The 17,251-nt window shown below is 33.6% G+C and overlaps 1 protein-coding gene across 3 annotated transcripts in view; it reads left to right on the forward strand.

The window, feature by feature from the left end:
- The window catches only part of LOC117690632 (uncharacterized), a 55,004-nt gene that overhangs the window by 447 nt on the left and 37,306 nt on the right, over positions 1-17,251 (forward strand). For all 3 annotated transcript variants that reach the window (XM_034475063.2, XM_066071705.1, XM_034475062.2), the window contains exon 2: positions 13,952-14,010. In XM_034475063.2, the coding sequence (XP_034330954.2) occupies positions 14,007-14,010 (4 nt within the window). In that variant the 5' untranslated portion in view covers positions 13,952-14,006. The remainder of the gene's footprint in view (positions 1-13,951; positions 14,011-17,251) is intronic.

Here is a 17,251-nt window from a genome sequence, read left to right on the forward strand (position 1 = left end):
TTGAAATTTTTGTTATTATTCGATAGAGACGCTTTCAAAACCCCCGAATATAAAATTTGTTTTAAAATCGATCCACGCATTTTCGAGAATTTTGGCTCGAGAGTCTGTGCATCGTCGGTAACCGTGGTTTGCGACGATGGAGTCTGCGTAGCTCAGTCGTTAGAGTGTTGGACTTGTGCCCAGGCGACCCGGGTTGAGTCGCCGAGTGCGAAATATTTTTTCTTCCTTACATTTGTAATTGTGTTAGGTAGATGATTTTATATTTGAAATGATAGATTTTATTTATTTCCATTTTAATTTTATCAAAGTTTACAATAATAGCGAGTTTTAAAGTATAATTTAAGTGTATGTCTATTGAAATTCTAATAGCGGGTTAAATGGAATTTGATGACGTGTTTTAAGAAACGATAGAAAAGAACAACTATCCCTCTCACCCCTGCGAATGTTATTGTCATTCAAATTTTAGATCACGTGGTTTTATTTGACCCTTTCAGTTTCGCAGTAAAAATCGTACCTCGTGTATATAGTCTATTTCACAGTATCTAGGTTCTTGTAGTCAAATAAAAAATCTCGAGATACATAGATTTTAAACTTTATCTTCATTAATTGGGGAATAAAATGTGTTCTATATAGAAATAAATGAGACTACACAAAAATTAGTTTTTGTCTGCTGCAACAGCAACAACAACATGCATAAAAGAGATCTCTCCTGAGGATTAATTTTCGATCCGCGCCTGACCTAGTAATTACATCAATAGTGAAACAGACTATACCATTTTATGCAGATTGTTCCTTGAAAATGGCTTGATATACTAAGTTTTGCAGATTTAAGCACACCTAGTGTTGACTTGCAAATATGAGTGTGATTTTGAAATCTGTATTGATAATGTTGTCAAGAAATAAATTACATTGGTAAAAACGAAGGCAATCTAGCACTACAATAAACACTACTAAAGAAATTATAAAAAGAACAACAACTACATTTTAAACAGTTGTGCTTCACAGTGTTAAAAAAGATATTAGCAATGTGGCTGATCACTCTGGAGCAATCTATACACCGAAAATATCAGTAGACTCACTTTTATCAGTTGATCACATAGATATGTAACGTTAAATGTCTGTGTTAATAAATTACTTTTTTATGCATCGGGATCAGTCAACAAACAGACGCGAAGATGTGGTGGGTGCTATGTATATAATTTACGATCAATAAAAAACAACTGCATGTGTGCAAATCATTTCTGCAGCAGATTGTACATATCACGTGTTTTGATTTGAGATATGTCTTTATGGAATATGAGTGTTATATTGAAATTTTGGAATTCTTTTTGATAATGTTGTCTATCTATCCTTAGCAGACGAGAGGTTGATTGAGTTTTTATAGAAAGATTTGTTAATTGTGTATTTGAATGACCTTCTAGGAAATGCATTTTTCATGATAGATAATATGTTTTACGGTGCGACCGCTGGGGCGGCGAGCGTAGCAGACAATTAAATACGCCCAAGTATATATATATATATATATATATATATATATATATATATATATATATATATATATATATATATATATATATATATATATATATATATATATATATAAGTTGTGTTATGGTAGTTTAAGAAATGAGGGTGGTTAACAAATGAATACAAGAACGTAAAAAAAGATAATTTTAAAAAAAAATCAGACTCTCTCCATAGAGGATCTGATTTTTTAAAAATGTTTGTTTTAAGTAATTGTGTTCAATGAATATAAATAAGGTTATAAAATATATCATAAGTGGATAACTTGATCAAAAAAAAGTCAGAAGATGAAAGGGGAGGGGGGTGTGTGTCGTTGGTTCATGTTCTCAAGCATCTGGCCTTTTGACTACGCTAAAAGAAAACGCAGAAAATATGTAAAATTATATTGGTTTTCTAATTTGAATCTCTGTTTTGAGAATTGTAACCACCCCATTCTTACAAGCATAGATTTTATTTCAATTTTATGTAATGTGATCGAAGTAAATTTTGATAAAAGGATCCTATTTAAAGATATTATATTTCCCCCCTTTCATCAACACCTTGGGCTATTACAAGCACCTTCTGATGAATGGAACAGAGCAATTAAGTCTTCGTTTTAAAATGCCTAGGTGTCTATGGTCCATGTTCTTTGAACTCGCAGAGCATGAAGTTGTTTTTAAATCTCTTAAATTGCATAGGATCAGCTGATTTCACTAGAAGAAAACAACAAGGAGATTAATTACACTGACGTAAGTATAAGGTCAATTGCCACCATTTTGCTACCATTGAAGCATCCTAAAGGATTATAAATTATGAAAAAATATGATCTTACCACTCGCAAGGCTTCGATCGTGAGCAGCCTCAAACAAATATGCAACAAGAGCCAAATATTCAAAAGTCTTCTCTATTCCCACAATTTTTTTAAAAAAAAAACCAACTAGATGTATGGTTATGATGCCCATTAAGCCTTCTACCAAAATTGGGAAATTCATTATCAGTGGGTCGGGGTTTCAGGCCCTAGATTGCAGGCAAATAAGACTATATAGACGAAATCTTCTATTTCTGCAGCAGGAACAGATAAACTGAATCTATTGTTATGATGTACTTGAAGCCCTCTACCAAATATTTGAAAATATTGACCAGGGTCAAGGACCAGGCCCCTGGGTAGAGCCGATATTACCGCAGTGAAATTATTTAAAATAGTATAGTATTTTCTTCCTTATTTTTACAGACGTACATGTAGGCTATTAACTGTTATAATGTACATAATTTCGTGTTTGTCTTAAATTGTGAAACTTACTGCCCATTTGACAGGGGTTGAGGATTTTGTTTTGTTTTTGTTTGTTTGTTGTTGTTGTTTTGTTTTTTTTTTGGGGGGGGGGGGGGCAAATATGACTGTATAATGAATATGTATTTCGACCGTTTTTTAAATTCCCTTTACTGCTACACAATTTTTGGCAAGCACTCGCTCTACTAAACACGCTTCTGGATCGTGTGGATTTCGGTCCTGTTTGTTGAAACATAATAGGGTTATTATTAAAAAAAAAACAGAGGAAAAAGTACTCGATGGGTGACACAATGAAATGATAAAAGAGGGGGTAAAAGGATGTATATATATCGTTCAATAAAATCAACAACACTAGACATTTTAAAGTGTCGGATCTAGTATAATTATATATACTAAACCAGTATTCTGAATATATAAAGCACTGAAAATTACTAACCACACTAACAATTGATATTGTCAGATTTAGGACTCATATGCATGTCTTTGTTAATTAATACCTTTTATGCATTGGGACTCGTGACAACAAACAGACGCAAAGCTATCAATATGTGATACCCATGTAGGCACGTAGCATCAGGGGTCCAATGGGAGGGGGCCTATGCTACGAACCTGGTCAATTATTTACGCTAAATAAAAATCCTGTGCCGATTTCATTCAGTGTAAAAGAACAACAGATTACGAATAACGGGACTGCAGTCTGACTTCGATGGATCAAGGGTTTTGAGAGATCAAGAGAGTAGATTTATTTGGTAATATTGGGGGGTGGAGGATATGGACCGGGGACTCACTTCCAGCAAAATAATGCATAATTCAGACAGGTACATTGACAATCAGTCATCCCTGTGTTTATGGGTGTGTAACTATTACATAACACTTCCTGACCATGGCAGCACCCGTGCTCTCTCTCATTTCAAATAACTAATATTTTACATGTTTTATGTGAACTGCTAAAGTAGTACATGTAGCCGTAACGGCACTCTGATTGAAATGCAGATAATAGCACATGTTTCCGTAACGGGCGTTTCAAGAAATATCATACCAGGGACGTACATGTATATACATAAAAGTCCCTGATCATACGCGCCTTCTATCTTTACCAGTTACTGCAAGAAGATAAAATATTGCCTGATTCAGACAGGTATATAGAAAATCACAAGCACGGCCCAATTTATAGAAAATCTATCCCTGTGTTTACGGCTGTGTATAACTATTACATAACACTTCCTGTCTGTGACAGCACCCGTGCTCTGACCGCGTGCCGTGAGAAATCTTATCGATTGTTGAGACAACTCTCTCTCTCTCTCTCTCTCTTTCCCCCCCCCCCCCAAATCAAAATATATAAAGTTCTAAGAAAATTGAAAATTAAAACTTTCTTAACTTTAACATGGCTAAAGAAATAAATAATATACCACATATCGCGTAAAGAAGTTTTTTTTTTACTTATGCACACAAACACACATCTTTGTTCACATGATTCCCATTTGATTCATTCAAACAATCACATTTTTACCATTTTAAAAAGTACAAATACTAGATGCGTATATAAAATTTACTTTAGCTGTGTTCTCAATTACTCTCTCTATTCCTGATTAACCCTGATTATAGTCTGTTCGTTAATTGTATTTCAAACGAGTATAAAGTATAACATTGAAAGGTAATTTTATGGATGTATTTTGTAAACACTGTGTTATGAATACGCAGAATAATTTCCTTAAATTTAAAAACAAATTTTCATTTGTTTGAAATTAAATTATTCTATCAAGAAAATTTTTCTGTTTAAAAGAACGGACTATATACTTCTATTTAGCGGACCCCAAGTCACACTAATTGCTGCAGGTCACCCACCCTGACGGCAACCACCAAAAGTCTATATACACATACTGTATACGTAATGTTACGCAATTCACCTTCCTCTGTTGGTCAACTGACACTGCGAAATTTTAACAGGTGATGGATACCCCAGAATAAATGATCATTCATATTTTTAAATCCCGGGTTTTGAATGACAAACATAAATATTGGGCGACCCACTGAACATCATACTTTTGCTAGATCGTATAGGAAAGTCAATTTTTAAATAGACACGATTTTAACATAAGCATTCTCGTAAACTGATTGAACCTTTTTTTATTTTAAAACGTTTGATAAACAAGTTATACAACTTATATTAATATCTTTCGTTGGCACGGATGTTAGCGCGAGTGGGTCATCGATATGGGAGAAAGCCGGAGTGCCCGGAGAAAACCCACGTATCCAAGCGGGCAACCAGCATATCTATTCAACTAATGTCGATCACGGGGATAGAACTCGGGTCGCAGCGGTGATAAGCGAGTGCACTTTAAAACATTTTATGTCTACATGTATTTCGTTATTCATAAAATGAGTTCTTTAAATGTATTTAAGAGAAATGACCAAGTGTAAGGTATGTTTTAAAGGTAAGAATTAAATATGAAAGATTGTAAATGAAACGCTAATTAGTATCCCTTTTTCGAGGCGAAATAAGATATTTTGGTGAAGCGTTTATTACCGGGTATATAATTATCAATCAAATTCATTGATAACCAAGAATTGTCAGCGATGAATGTGCCAAGATTTATTTAAATGTAACGCCATCGAGTATACAAAATAGACTTGTATACTATTAGTATACAAAATTCTGTATTAGCATAATTACACCTTCCTTTTATTTCTCCCACTTTTTATTGAATAATAATAAATTGTAACAAACAAGTCCTTTTATAAAATAAAGGAATATGAAATAATATTCATTAATTCTCTCAATCATATAAATTTCCCGTATGAGAAGAAATTGGGGGAGGTAACTCGCGTTAAAAAAACAAGAATAGTTTTCACCTGGGACTGGTTTCACAGTACCGCGACGGTGTGGCCAAGGTGAGAAGCTGTACCGCGAGGATGCGCGGTTTTACCTGAGTTACCTGTGCTAAACCGCGATCAATTTCACACCACGAGGACTCGCGGTAAATACGCAAACCGCGTTGGCCGTAGTGTATATCATTGGTGTGATAGCTGTTCACGACACGTGATCAGCTTTTCTGCAGCGAAATATACCGGTCACATGGTATGGTTAATTGACTTATCTGACATAAGGTATGTCTTAATGGAATATGAGTGTGATATTGAAATTAGTATTGATAATGATTTTTTTTTGTATCTAAATACGCATTTATCCAGCAGGTGAAAGTAAGTATTTAATTAAATATCTGTAAATTGTGTATTTGAAAATGCATTTTTAATGACAAATGATATGTTTTACGGTGCGACCGCTTCGGTGGCGAACGCAGCACCCAATAAAACACTCAAGTACATTTAAGAAATAAACAACGTTACGTATTTATAGTGAAAATGGCGTTATGAATATAGCAAATGAAGGAATGAAGAACGTTAAACAATATCATTAAAGACGATCAGAACGTCCCCATAGAGGGTCTGAATTTTTAAAGAGATTTATTTTAAGTAATTGTGTGCAGCAAATATAAATAATATTCGTTAATTTTTCTACTGAACTGACCTCTGTAGCAACCTCTAATATGCACTGTCCACTAATGATATAATGTTGCATTAGTGATCAGGAAGTTGACCACTAATAATATAATTTTATCCCGGGTCAATTTTCTTTGTTACACGGACATGATCACTATTGTTTAAGTAGTTTTAATTCAACCAACTTTAATTGATATTCTTTGTTGTTCTAATCTATAAATAAAAAACCCACATTTTCAACTTAACAACAGATTAGTGATCCAGTTGTACTACAGACCACTTTAGCAAATAGTCTTATCAATTGGACCTTTTTATGTTACATGTAATGAAATCCCAAAAGTTTTAAAATAATATTATAATATCGTAAAATTGCTTTTCTTCAAAAATGTTCTCTACCAAAAATATCTAGCACAACTCATTTTTGTTTAATGATGATCAATTTGGATTTTGAAGTAAACAAAATAAGTCATAAATTGTATGTATGAATTTTGTCTGTATGCAACTCATTTCAAGTAAAACGGCAAAATGTCTGGGGCAATGTCAGACTGGTGTATATTACAATAAAGGACTATATATATATGATCAAATAGCCCCCCCCCTTAATTTAACCAATTTTTATGTAGTATCGTATCAAAATCAAATCTTTCTCCAACATTGTACAGAGGTTATCTAACATATTAGACTCAGCGATAGTCACCATTGTCCATGACCTGTTGATCTATCTATGACGTCACTTAAGCAGACGTTGTTTGCAAATGTAAATGTCGTTAATTTTTCCTTGATATTTTGCCTTGGTAAGTATAGAGCGCAGGTATATTTATGTTATATCATATTATATCATTAAAGGTATCACTCTTGAAAATGTGTGCAAGTGTATATCATTAGTGGTCAAGGTAGTACTTATTTCACATTTTTTGCCATATCATTAGAGGTTACGATTTTTGACCGCTAATGATATTAATCTGAAATTATATCATTAGCAGACGGTTTGGTTGTTCGTTAATGATAAAATTATATCATTAATGGTCAACATCCTAACTACTAATGCAACATTATATCATTAGTGGACGGTTTATCATTAGAGGTTGCTACAGACCTCAATGAGCTTCTGAACTTTGTTAATTATATAAGCCGTAGGACACTTAAAAAAATAGACAATCTGCTCACTCACCTTTATTTTTTTCCTGCAATTATCACAATAGATATATGTTCAAACGAGCAACAATGGAAATATTGTTTGTTGGTAAACTTTTCTTTGGATTTTAGAAATTATGCGGGTAAATTGATGACATTTTTTTATCCAATTTTCTATAAATGAATTACTTTGCTGGAAGAGCTGACATGGATACATACTTTTAACGCCAATCCATTAATCTTAACGATTACCAATAAAGACGATTCAATTCAAATTTTTATTCTATAAATGAACTTCAGCTTGTTTATTTTTCACCGTAAACAACTAAATAGACATTGACGAATGACGAATCAAAACCTTTCACAAATAAACTACATTAAAGTAGGGATATCCCCGACAATTTTAGTCAATATTAATACTTAAACTTAATAAAATAATAATAAAATAAATTATTGAACAGGTACTGTGGGATCTCTCTTATTAGTTAAAATATACAAAAATAAACAACATTGGCAGAGTTATCCTCCTTAGTATTAACATGTAAACATTTAGGTGGCATATACAAAGTTCTGCATAATTACTGAAAACCTTGATGAACACGATGTAAACATAACCATGGTTTTTTTTTTATATTGGCACAGTATATCATGACTTTTTGAAGTACAAAGTTTAACATATTTGGAGGTTAGATGGGAATGTTGGTGGGTTAAACTACATAAACACATCGTTCTCAAACTTGGGTAAAAACAAAAGCGATATATTTCTTGTATCAGAATAGTCGAATTTAGTTGGCTAATGCAGACTAAAAATAACCATAAAAACCCATTTTTAATTTGTCAATATCATTATAGCAATATCAGCTCATATTCAACATTTTTTAAAGTGGAAAGAACATTCTCGCAGCCCCCCCCCCCCCCCCACTTTTTATTTGCTTCCGACGGCAGTGTATAAGAGGGTATTCAATTAATTCTTTACTTTGAAGTATGTGCCAACGGCAGTCAGGATAATTTTAATATGAAAACAATCAGTTGTTTTAAAAGGTACTAATTAACACCTTCTCTTGGCTATGACCCATTTGAATAAAGGACAAACATGCAACTTTATCTAAAAGCTAAAGTGAATACTCTGCCGAAACATGATTTTTGACAGCTTAAGAACACTTTCATTATTATAACCATTCTCTCTCTCTCTCTCTCTCTCTCTCTCTCTCTCTCTCTCTCTCAATATCTGTGTTTTATATTAACGAGGCCGGGTCTAATTCGTTCTGCCGTAGATTTTTGAATGAAATTTTTCACATGAATTTCTACTGATATAATTATTATTTTAAGATAAAAAATAAGACATTTACCACACCGTTTGTTTAAGGGGTCATATCAAAGTTTGTTAATTTTTTTTACATTTTGTTAAACTTCTGCAGGCCCTAGGGATTTCTTTTTCTGTTCTACATATTAAAGTTATTGCTTAAAAGCATCAAATGGTCAAATAAAGAAGGCTTTTTACCTCCTGGTTTGTTCCTGGGGTCTTATCAAAGTTGTTTTTGTATGCCCAATTTCCCAGTTTGTCAGATAATGGCTATTTTTTATTTGACAAAGACAAAAATGGTGATCTTCATAGTATTATTAAAACAGTCAGACATATTTAAGTAATAAATAAATATATAACATCACATATTAAGGGTCATTAATATAAAATACATGGTTACTGTTTTGAAATATATGAATTAAGGTATATTTAGATGGGTTAAGAAAACGTGACAGAGAGCTAGGCTTGCTAAACCCTCTTCACGTTTTCGACCCGAGCCCAAATATAGTTTATACTTCGAGACATTATACAAATATTGACTGGGGTTGAGGGCAACATTGATTATATTAGACCTCGAGGGACGAAATATTGCCCGACGCGAGGCAGAGGGCAATATTTTCGTCCCAAGGGGGCTAATATAATCAATGTTGCCCGAAAACACAGTCAACATTTGTTTTGTTATTTGAAGAAACAAACCAAAATTTAAGAAAGTAATTGAAAACGGATCGCCGTAATTTTCTCAGCTCAACAAAGAATTCACGAATTCAATTTTGTGCAAAGTTCATTTCCAAAATATCCTCAGCATCAAACGGTCACTGGTGATATTCCGCCGACCGAAAGAATTAAAATACAGATGTTCTACCTGATTTTACTTCACAGTAATTCGCAAATCCTTATATCCGTTATGATAGCAAACCGTCGCATTGCCCGTCCGTTGTTTACTTGCCTTGACTGACTGTCTATTATGACGCCACCTTGTTTTGGAGTCGCGAAGAGTTATTTACGTCATCGTTTACGAATCAACAAATCAGAGGCGATTATTTGAAATGTTCTCTAGATATTATTCCTAGCCGGTCAATATCAAAAAAATATTGACCGGTTAATATTTTTCGGACGAGCTAATATTACAGTTATTGACTATTTGTCTATATAGAGTTATATAGTGAGAATATACTATACAAATATAGCCCTTTCATGAGGTCGATCCATGGATATATCGACTTCACAGAAAAGCATATCGACCGAGCACGAAGTGCGAGGTTGATATGCTTTTCTGTGAAGTCGATATATCTATGGATTGACCGAGTGAAAGGGCTACATTCGTTATATTAATTTCCAAAGAAGAATTGGCAAGATTAAAACAAAATTATTTCTATATTTAGAAAGTACAGGTCAATCTGAGTTTTTAAAGCTTATTTTTAGAAAGTACAGGTCAATCTGAGTTTTTAAAGCTTATTTTTAGAAAGTACAGGTCAATCTGCATTTTTATACTTTGACACGTGATGTCAAAAGAACCAATGATATACTTCGTTACAATGCATGAAAATAATATTACTGAATATAACAATTATGTTTATTCCAAAATATCAATTTTACGCATCAAACGAGCTATTTTCAACAAATTTCGCTCTAAGTATCTGCAGTTGAAACTATCACGCTATAGCGTCAACAAAGCAAAAAGATGACGTCACAATACAAATGAAACACTGTGTGAAAGCGTGCGTGCTCGTTCTGTACTCGGCCTCGTTACGTACGTTAGTTTGGACTGATAGAAAATACAAGAATCGTTTATTGTTTTCTCTGATAGCTTTAACACTTGATATATCTTAAGATAAAAATTGCCAAACAGTATATTTTGATTACTGAATCCACTGGACATGTAGACTTTTTTAAAATACAGGAAGATTTTCAAACCCGACAAAATGCAGTTAAAAATTAAACCTTTGAAACTTTGATGATCAAAAAGTGCAACAGTAATCTTGTATAAGTCAATTGATTAGAACTTGATAGTGAACATGAACCTGTAGATTTGTTAAACTGTTATTTTTGAACGATTTGCTAAAAATCTCTTCTGCTTTACTTTTTAGGGTCTTCCGTTTCCGTTTCCAACGAAAGACCTTATTGTTTTCGTTCGGTTTCTTTACCCTATTACCTATTATTATTATTCTTTTTCATTTGATATCAAGAAAAAGGGACCAAAAGTCCAAATTTTTGATCACCCATATCTCAGAAAGGAAATACATTTGAAATGCAGTACAGAAGAGTTGTTCCAAATAATGTTCTTAGCAATATGCAATATATAACCTCCAAAATTTTGTTAAACTGCCTCTAAAAGGATATAAGGGACCGGCCCCTAAAACGTTCCTTTCCATATATCTCAAGAATGGTAACGAATTTTTAAACACTTGTTTACTAAAGTCTTTTTTCTCATGAAATTTAAATGATTTTGCCGGTCCTGTTTTTTAACTACAAAAAGTCAAAGTTCATGATTTCAAATTTTCATGCTGATAAAATGTAAATAATTACGTGAAAATATGTATTTTTTATATAATTTATGTGACTATTATGGGGGTTGTTTATGCTTAAAATGTTCGAAGATGATGTCACTATTTATAATATGATTCATTTTTAAAATTTCTAATGAACTATTTAAAAATAGAATTATATGCAACAAAAGTCTTAATTTTGGTCTACTATTATGTAAACGAAAACATCTTATTTCAAACCTTTACAAGCCCACCGATTTCAGGAAAAAACGTATCTCAGTATGTATGCAATCTCATGTTTCTAAAACACTATTCAAAACCATACGATGCGAACTTCGTTTTTGTGGAAATTGATAAAATGAATGTGCCCCGTTATTTTTTCAATGAAAGTCCAAAACCTCGCGAAATAAAAAAAAATGAAATCAATTATGATGTCAAATACATTTTTTCGTCATAGTTGACATAAAGGGTAGTTGGTGTTACGTCACAATGAAAAACTGTGAGTGATCTCCCTGCAACCGCAAACCTTACCTTAAAGCTGACATGAATTCATAAATACGCATTATTTCCCTTTTATCTCTGACTACCGCCATATTAGTTGTCGATTTCTATTGTTCTGGTCATCGCTACACACCCCCTATATATTATCAAAACCGATTTGGTTTGACTTTTCCTATAGCGTCACGATCATTTCTGTCAGCTACGTCATGCATAAATTATACACGCCGCCGGTGTGAAAACTATATGATTGGTTAACTCCTATTTTTAGGCCGAGTTATCAGTATACGCTTATGCAATGCCAGAGCTGAAGGATTTCTCAAACAGTTTATTTCCCCCCAATATTATTCATTCAAAATCGACTATCCCGTATGTTTAAATTCTGTGCTAAACTAACTCTCTCTCTCTCTCTCTCTCTCTGTGTAAACGGGCGTTAAACCATAGCCTCAAGCTACGGTCCAGAGTACGGCGTTATAAAAAATATAATATTTAAAAGTTGCATGTGCTAAGCGTTCATTTCATGTAAATACCGTAAATGTATAATGCACATGTATTACCTACTAGTCAAAGTGATAGGTATGAATTCCTCGATTTCTACACCTTTCGATCGGCAATCGACAGTCAATAAAAGTATTGAACGATGATGTGAAAGAACGAGACGGAAGTGGAGAGTGCAAGGAGGTTTGTACATGTGCGTCTTCATTAGGCAAGTGTCCGATTCGTTTCTCTTCTGTTGCCCTATCACTTTCGGTGTAAATATATATATACTAAAATATCCACAAACCATTTACTGCAGATTTCTTTATTTTACCTGTCTCTGAACCCCCGATTACCCGCTCCATACATGAACACTGGTTTGTTTACATACATAAAAAATACAGTTCTTGATCCGCTTTCCGCGTACGGTTAAAGGTTGTTTAATAGGAGAAAGTTTGGGGCGGGTAAAGCTACAATTATTAACAGTAGTAAACTAAATGAAGAAATATTTAAATGTATTATTTTCACAAAATGTGGTATGGTATGATGTAAATATTTTTAAAAAATAGTGTTAGTTTTATACGCGGCAAATTGCCGTAAAGTTTTTTTTGTACATGTAAGTATTGTATGCACTGTAGCTTTATATTTTCTAACCCAAAATTTATACACAGAGCTACAGCTATATATGTTATGTACCGTATGTATTGTTTTATCACAAGTGTACACTTTCGAAAAATAGCCCAATTTCGACAGTCACGAGTACCCATGTGAATTTTTCATTCTCTGATATGTTGTTGTTCTGTCCGTGCATAATTTAGTCTTAGTTAACCAGCAGCCAATCAGCGGTAAGCTGAATCCACCAATAAAAAAAACTGTGGTTAAGGTGCGGGTATTGTTTATGTATGACGTAGCTGAAAAAGTTGAACGCGACGCGATCGGAAAAGTCAAACCAAATCGGTTTTAGTAATAAGACCGAAAGCACTCTTTATGCTTCACCGCATTCAGGAATTTCATACACCCGAACACGTTACCTTGGACGAAGAGACTTGTAAAAACGCGTTTTAAACAAAAATAATATGGCAACTACTGCACTGGCAAGATATATCCAATAAACGACGAAACAAGACAGACTGAACTCCAGGCGCAGATACTTCGAAAATTCCTCGATAATTGTAGACCGTTTTCCTGTGTATTACATCGCTCATGCGCAAAACACACACTGTGGCACATCGAGCAATGTCAATTATCGCATAGATTTTAGAAACGGGGCGTTTTTGTAGGAACGGATGGAAACGTTGTTTCTTTCTTGGATTTACTATCATTTAGCTACTGTGTTGGATGTAGTGTCGCCGGGGTTTTCAAGAGGATGCAGGCGTTATGCACTCTTTATGAACGACACACGAGTTCGATGTGCATGCGAAGTAAGGCAGCACTGTCTGTGCAAAATAATACGGATACTTTGGACATCCTTTCAAAGAATAAATAAATATTACATTTCATTGACTGTTGTTTTCTTTTTTCTTTATTACTACATTTTACTACATTTCGAGTTCATGCATTTAGAAGTCCGTGCAACGTGAATGCCTCGATCGGAAAGCAACCGACCGTAACTTTCTCAACCGGTATATATACCCCAGTGGCAGTAGAGGAGCGATCGAAACTAATATGGCGAATAAATGCTTTTATAAATTCATGTCAGCTTTGATGAGTTGTAAAGGGTTTGTCTATGACTTATGGGATATGTTTTGCTTTTTTCAATAGGAAACACTGGAAGGTCAACAAAGGCTTTTCTTGAACAACAAAATCAAAGAAAGAAATGAGTAAGTATAGACACCTGCTTTATTTTCGTCTTTGGCTGTGTAAACATATACATGTATTTTTTCTACTGCATGCCTGGGTACTGGGTTTTGCAATAACATTGTTTTGATTGTTCTCTTAATTTATATAATGTTTTGCTGTAAGAAAAATATTATGTGGTATAGTTAAAATTGACAGCTCTATATAATTTTAATCGTATAGGTCAAAAGAAAAAAAATTGAAACTCTTGAACACTTAAAGTTTAAAGTATATGTTTTTATATCATATCACTGCTGTTCTACTATCAACTATACCGTAAAACGAGAAAGTCTTTTACCTTTGCTGCAACCGTCCCTGAGCGTTATCCCAGTCCTTTCTAAAATCTGCAAGTGTGCGCTTACAGAGAGACTGTAACGCACAAATCAATGATTTACCAAATATAGCATTTTACACGATTTCCATATATATCTCATATGTGTAGATGAACTTTAAAAAAAATACCGGTGTTAAAAAGTAAATGAATCCGTTTAAAACGGAAAACGATAGAATTTTTATTTCGCCCAACACAATCATAAACATTGATAATTCCCTCTACTTCATAGTCACGCAAGCGCATGGGAATAAAAAAAAAATAAAAACATGTTATGTAGCATGAACAAGCGGTTTCTCAGTGAAGTCTGGTGTCATGAATTTATATCATCGATACATGTATATAAATTATATTGTAGATGGTTTGCTAATTTCAGTTTAATTTAACATGAATAAACATAATTAAATATGTCAAGTAATCCCTCAAGGGACCTCACTAACAAAATGAATTTAGTTTGCAGCAACTACTGTGATAGAATTTAAAAAAAAAAGAAAACGCAAAATACATACTTAGAATTAAAACCATTTATAAACTACTGAGGAAACGATGATGTGTTCCGTTTAGAGAGTCCCTTTTACCTTGTATTCCATGATTACCGTATAGTTTTCAGCACGTACCAATTACTGTCAATCAAAATACACGTGGTACAAATAAACGATGCAAGATTAATCCGGTTTGTTCCGTTTAAAGAGTCCCTTTTACCTTGTATTCCATGATTACCGTATAGTTTTCAGCACGTACCAATTACTGTCAATCAAAATACACGTGGTACAAATAAACGATGCAAGATTAATCCGGTTTGTACAACCTTTAAATCCGGCAGCTCATTATTACGTAAACATTAATTAGGTATATAAAAGAAATTTTTATGTACGTAGTGTCAACTGTCACAATCAGCGTTATTTCTTATTTTCTAACGATACAATGGGTAAATCTGAAGTAAAAAACACATGATTTTCAGCTGTACTGTCTCTGAGTGAAGACTACCAAGTAATTTCTTGGGTAACTAGTCACACATAGTTCGAATAAAACTCAAATAGACATACATTATTGCCTTTTTAAGGCTTTTGAAAGGTATAGCTGCAATCGATACAGTTGCCACACGATTCAGTTTGGGGTTTCTTTGATGTATTCGCCGTATTGACACCTGTATTTATCTGATTTATTGCAACTTTTGTCAGAAATAAACGTAGGATAAACAGGAGACCTTTGCAGGCGCACCAATAACCATCGTTCCACCATCAACAGTACGAAAATTATAGAACCTATCGGGGAGCATTTTAATTTCTACTTCACCCAGGTATTAATTGATTAAAGTTTAAAAAAACAGGCATTCTGAGAGTATTGCATAAGTAATACACGTCCCCTACCGGTTTGTATAATTCTATGAAAGCTTCGACGCATACATCTATTTCAAAACTATTATATACGTGATATTATACTTTAATCAGAAATAAATGAACAGAGGAAATTCAAACTTCATAGTTGATATAGAAATTAAATAAAAAATAGGTTAAATATTACTCTTTATTTTATCTCCAGTAATTTCGCCAAGTCCATTAAGTATTTGCTGGTAGAAATTTGTGAAAAAAATGCACTGTAATGCAGAATATCATTTCTTACCGTCTTCTGTTCCCTGAATCAACACGACAACAGACTAACCCGATAGCGAACCCGATTGTAATAATACAAAAAACCGCATCGATTAAATTTACAACACAATACTTGACACTATTTTACAGATTGAACTTATTTGTTTATTAGAAAAAATAAAAGGAATGGTACAAGTAAATCACGATATTATTACTGTTTACATACTTTCCTCGTTTATTCAGTACACACCGAACCCGATAACGAACCCGACCATTAAAAAAAATGAATATGAAAAATTAATTTTCTCGAAAATATGTCAACCAGACGTTACAAAAGTGTAAACTTGATCCGTAGTTTGACATTTTGAAGCTGTTCAGCAAATTTCATATTATTCCTCAAACGCATAAAGAAAAAAAGCGTGGAAAACTGAAGTGGGACAGACAGACGGACGGACGGACGCAGAGGAAAGCTATAGTCCCCTCCGGTGAAACCGGTAGGGGACTAATAACCAGAATAATTATTTACAATTATTACCTGGGGAAGTAGAAAAGTATTTTAGTAAATACGCATGTGTAAAAGTACATGTATAGAAGTCGGAACCCTGTAATACGTTGCGATGTACATGCATATATTTATGGACCATCAATCAATTCTAATGAACTACTTAAATTGATTTAATGGAGAAATTTGTGATAGAAATACCGAACCCGATCGGAATTTTTTTTAAGGTCGGTTATCAACATGATATGATAACCATATCTAATAAAGTCAAGATATCCTTTCACCCCTAACTGATATGCAATAATGTTCAAATGAAAGAAGTAGAAACCCATAAACACCTTAGAGTTATTTTTAGTAGTAATTTGTCTTGGAATTTCATTTTGATGAAACGGTAAAAAAAAAGCCTATTCGCGCCTTGGTATGCTGCGTAGACGCCAATTTATATTCTTAATAGGAAATCTTTGCAAAAACTATATTATGTTACGGGAAGGAATAGACTGGCAACCAGACATCTGCTATATAAAGAAACGGGATGGGAACCATAATCGAAACGTAGGGAAAATAATCGTCATATTCAACTTCACAAACATTTCTCAATATGGCTCCTAATTACTTACACGTATACCATTACCCAGTCTCAAAAAACTCAAGGTCATAACTACAACACAAGAACAACACACCCACTGCGGGAAATCAATTCAAGGACTAAGCTTTACTTTATTATTTTCAAGATAACGGAACGTTTGACCCAAAAATGTGCAATCAAATCCTTCATTACATTGCTTTAAGACATACTTACA

This window comes from Magallana gigas, chromosome 9 (genome assembly GCF_963853765.1).
Source record: "Magallana gigas chromosome 9, xbMagGiga1.1, whole genome shotgun sequence".
Lineage (NCBI taxonomy): Eukaryota > Metazoa > Mollusca > Bivalvia > Ostreida > Ostreidae > Magallana > Magallana gigas.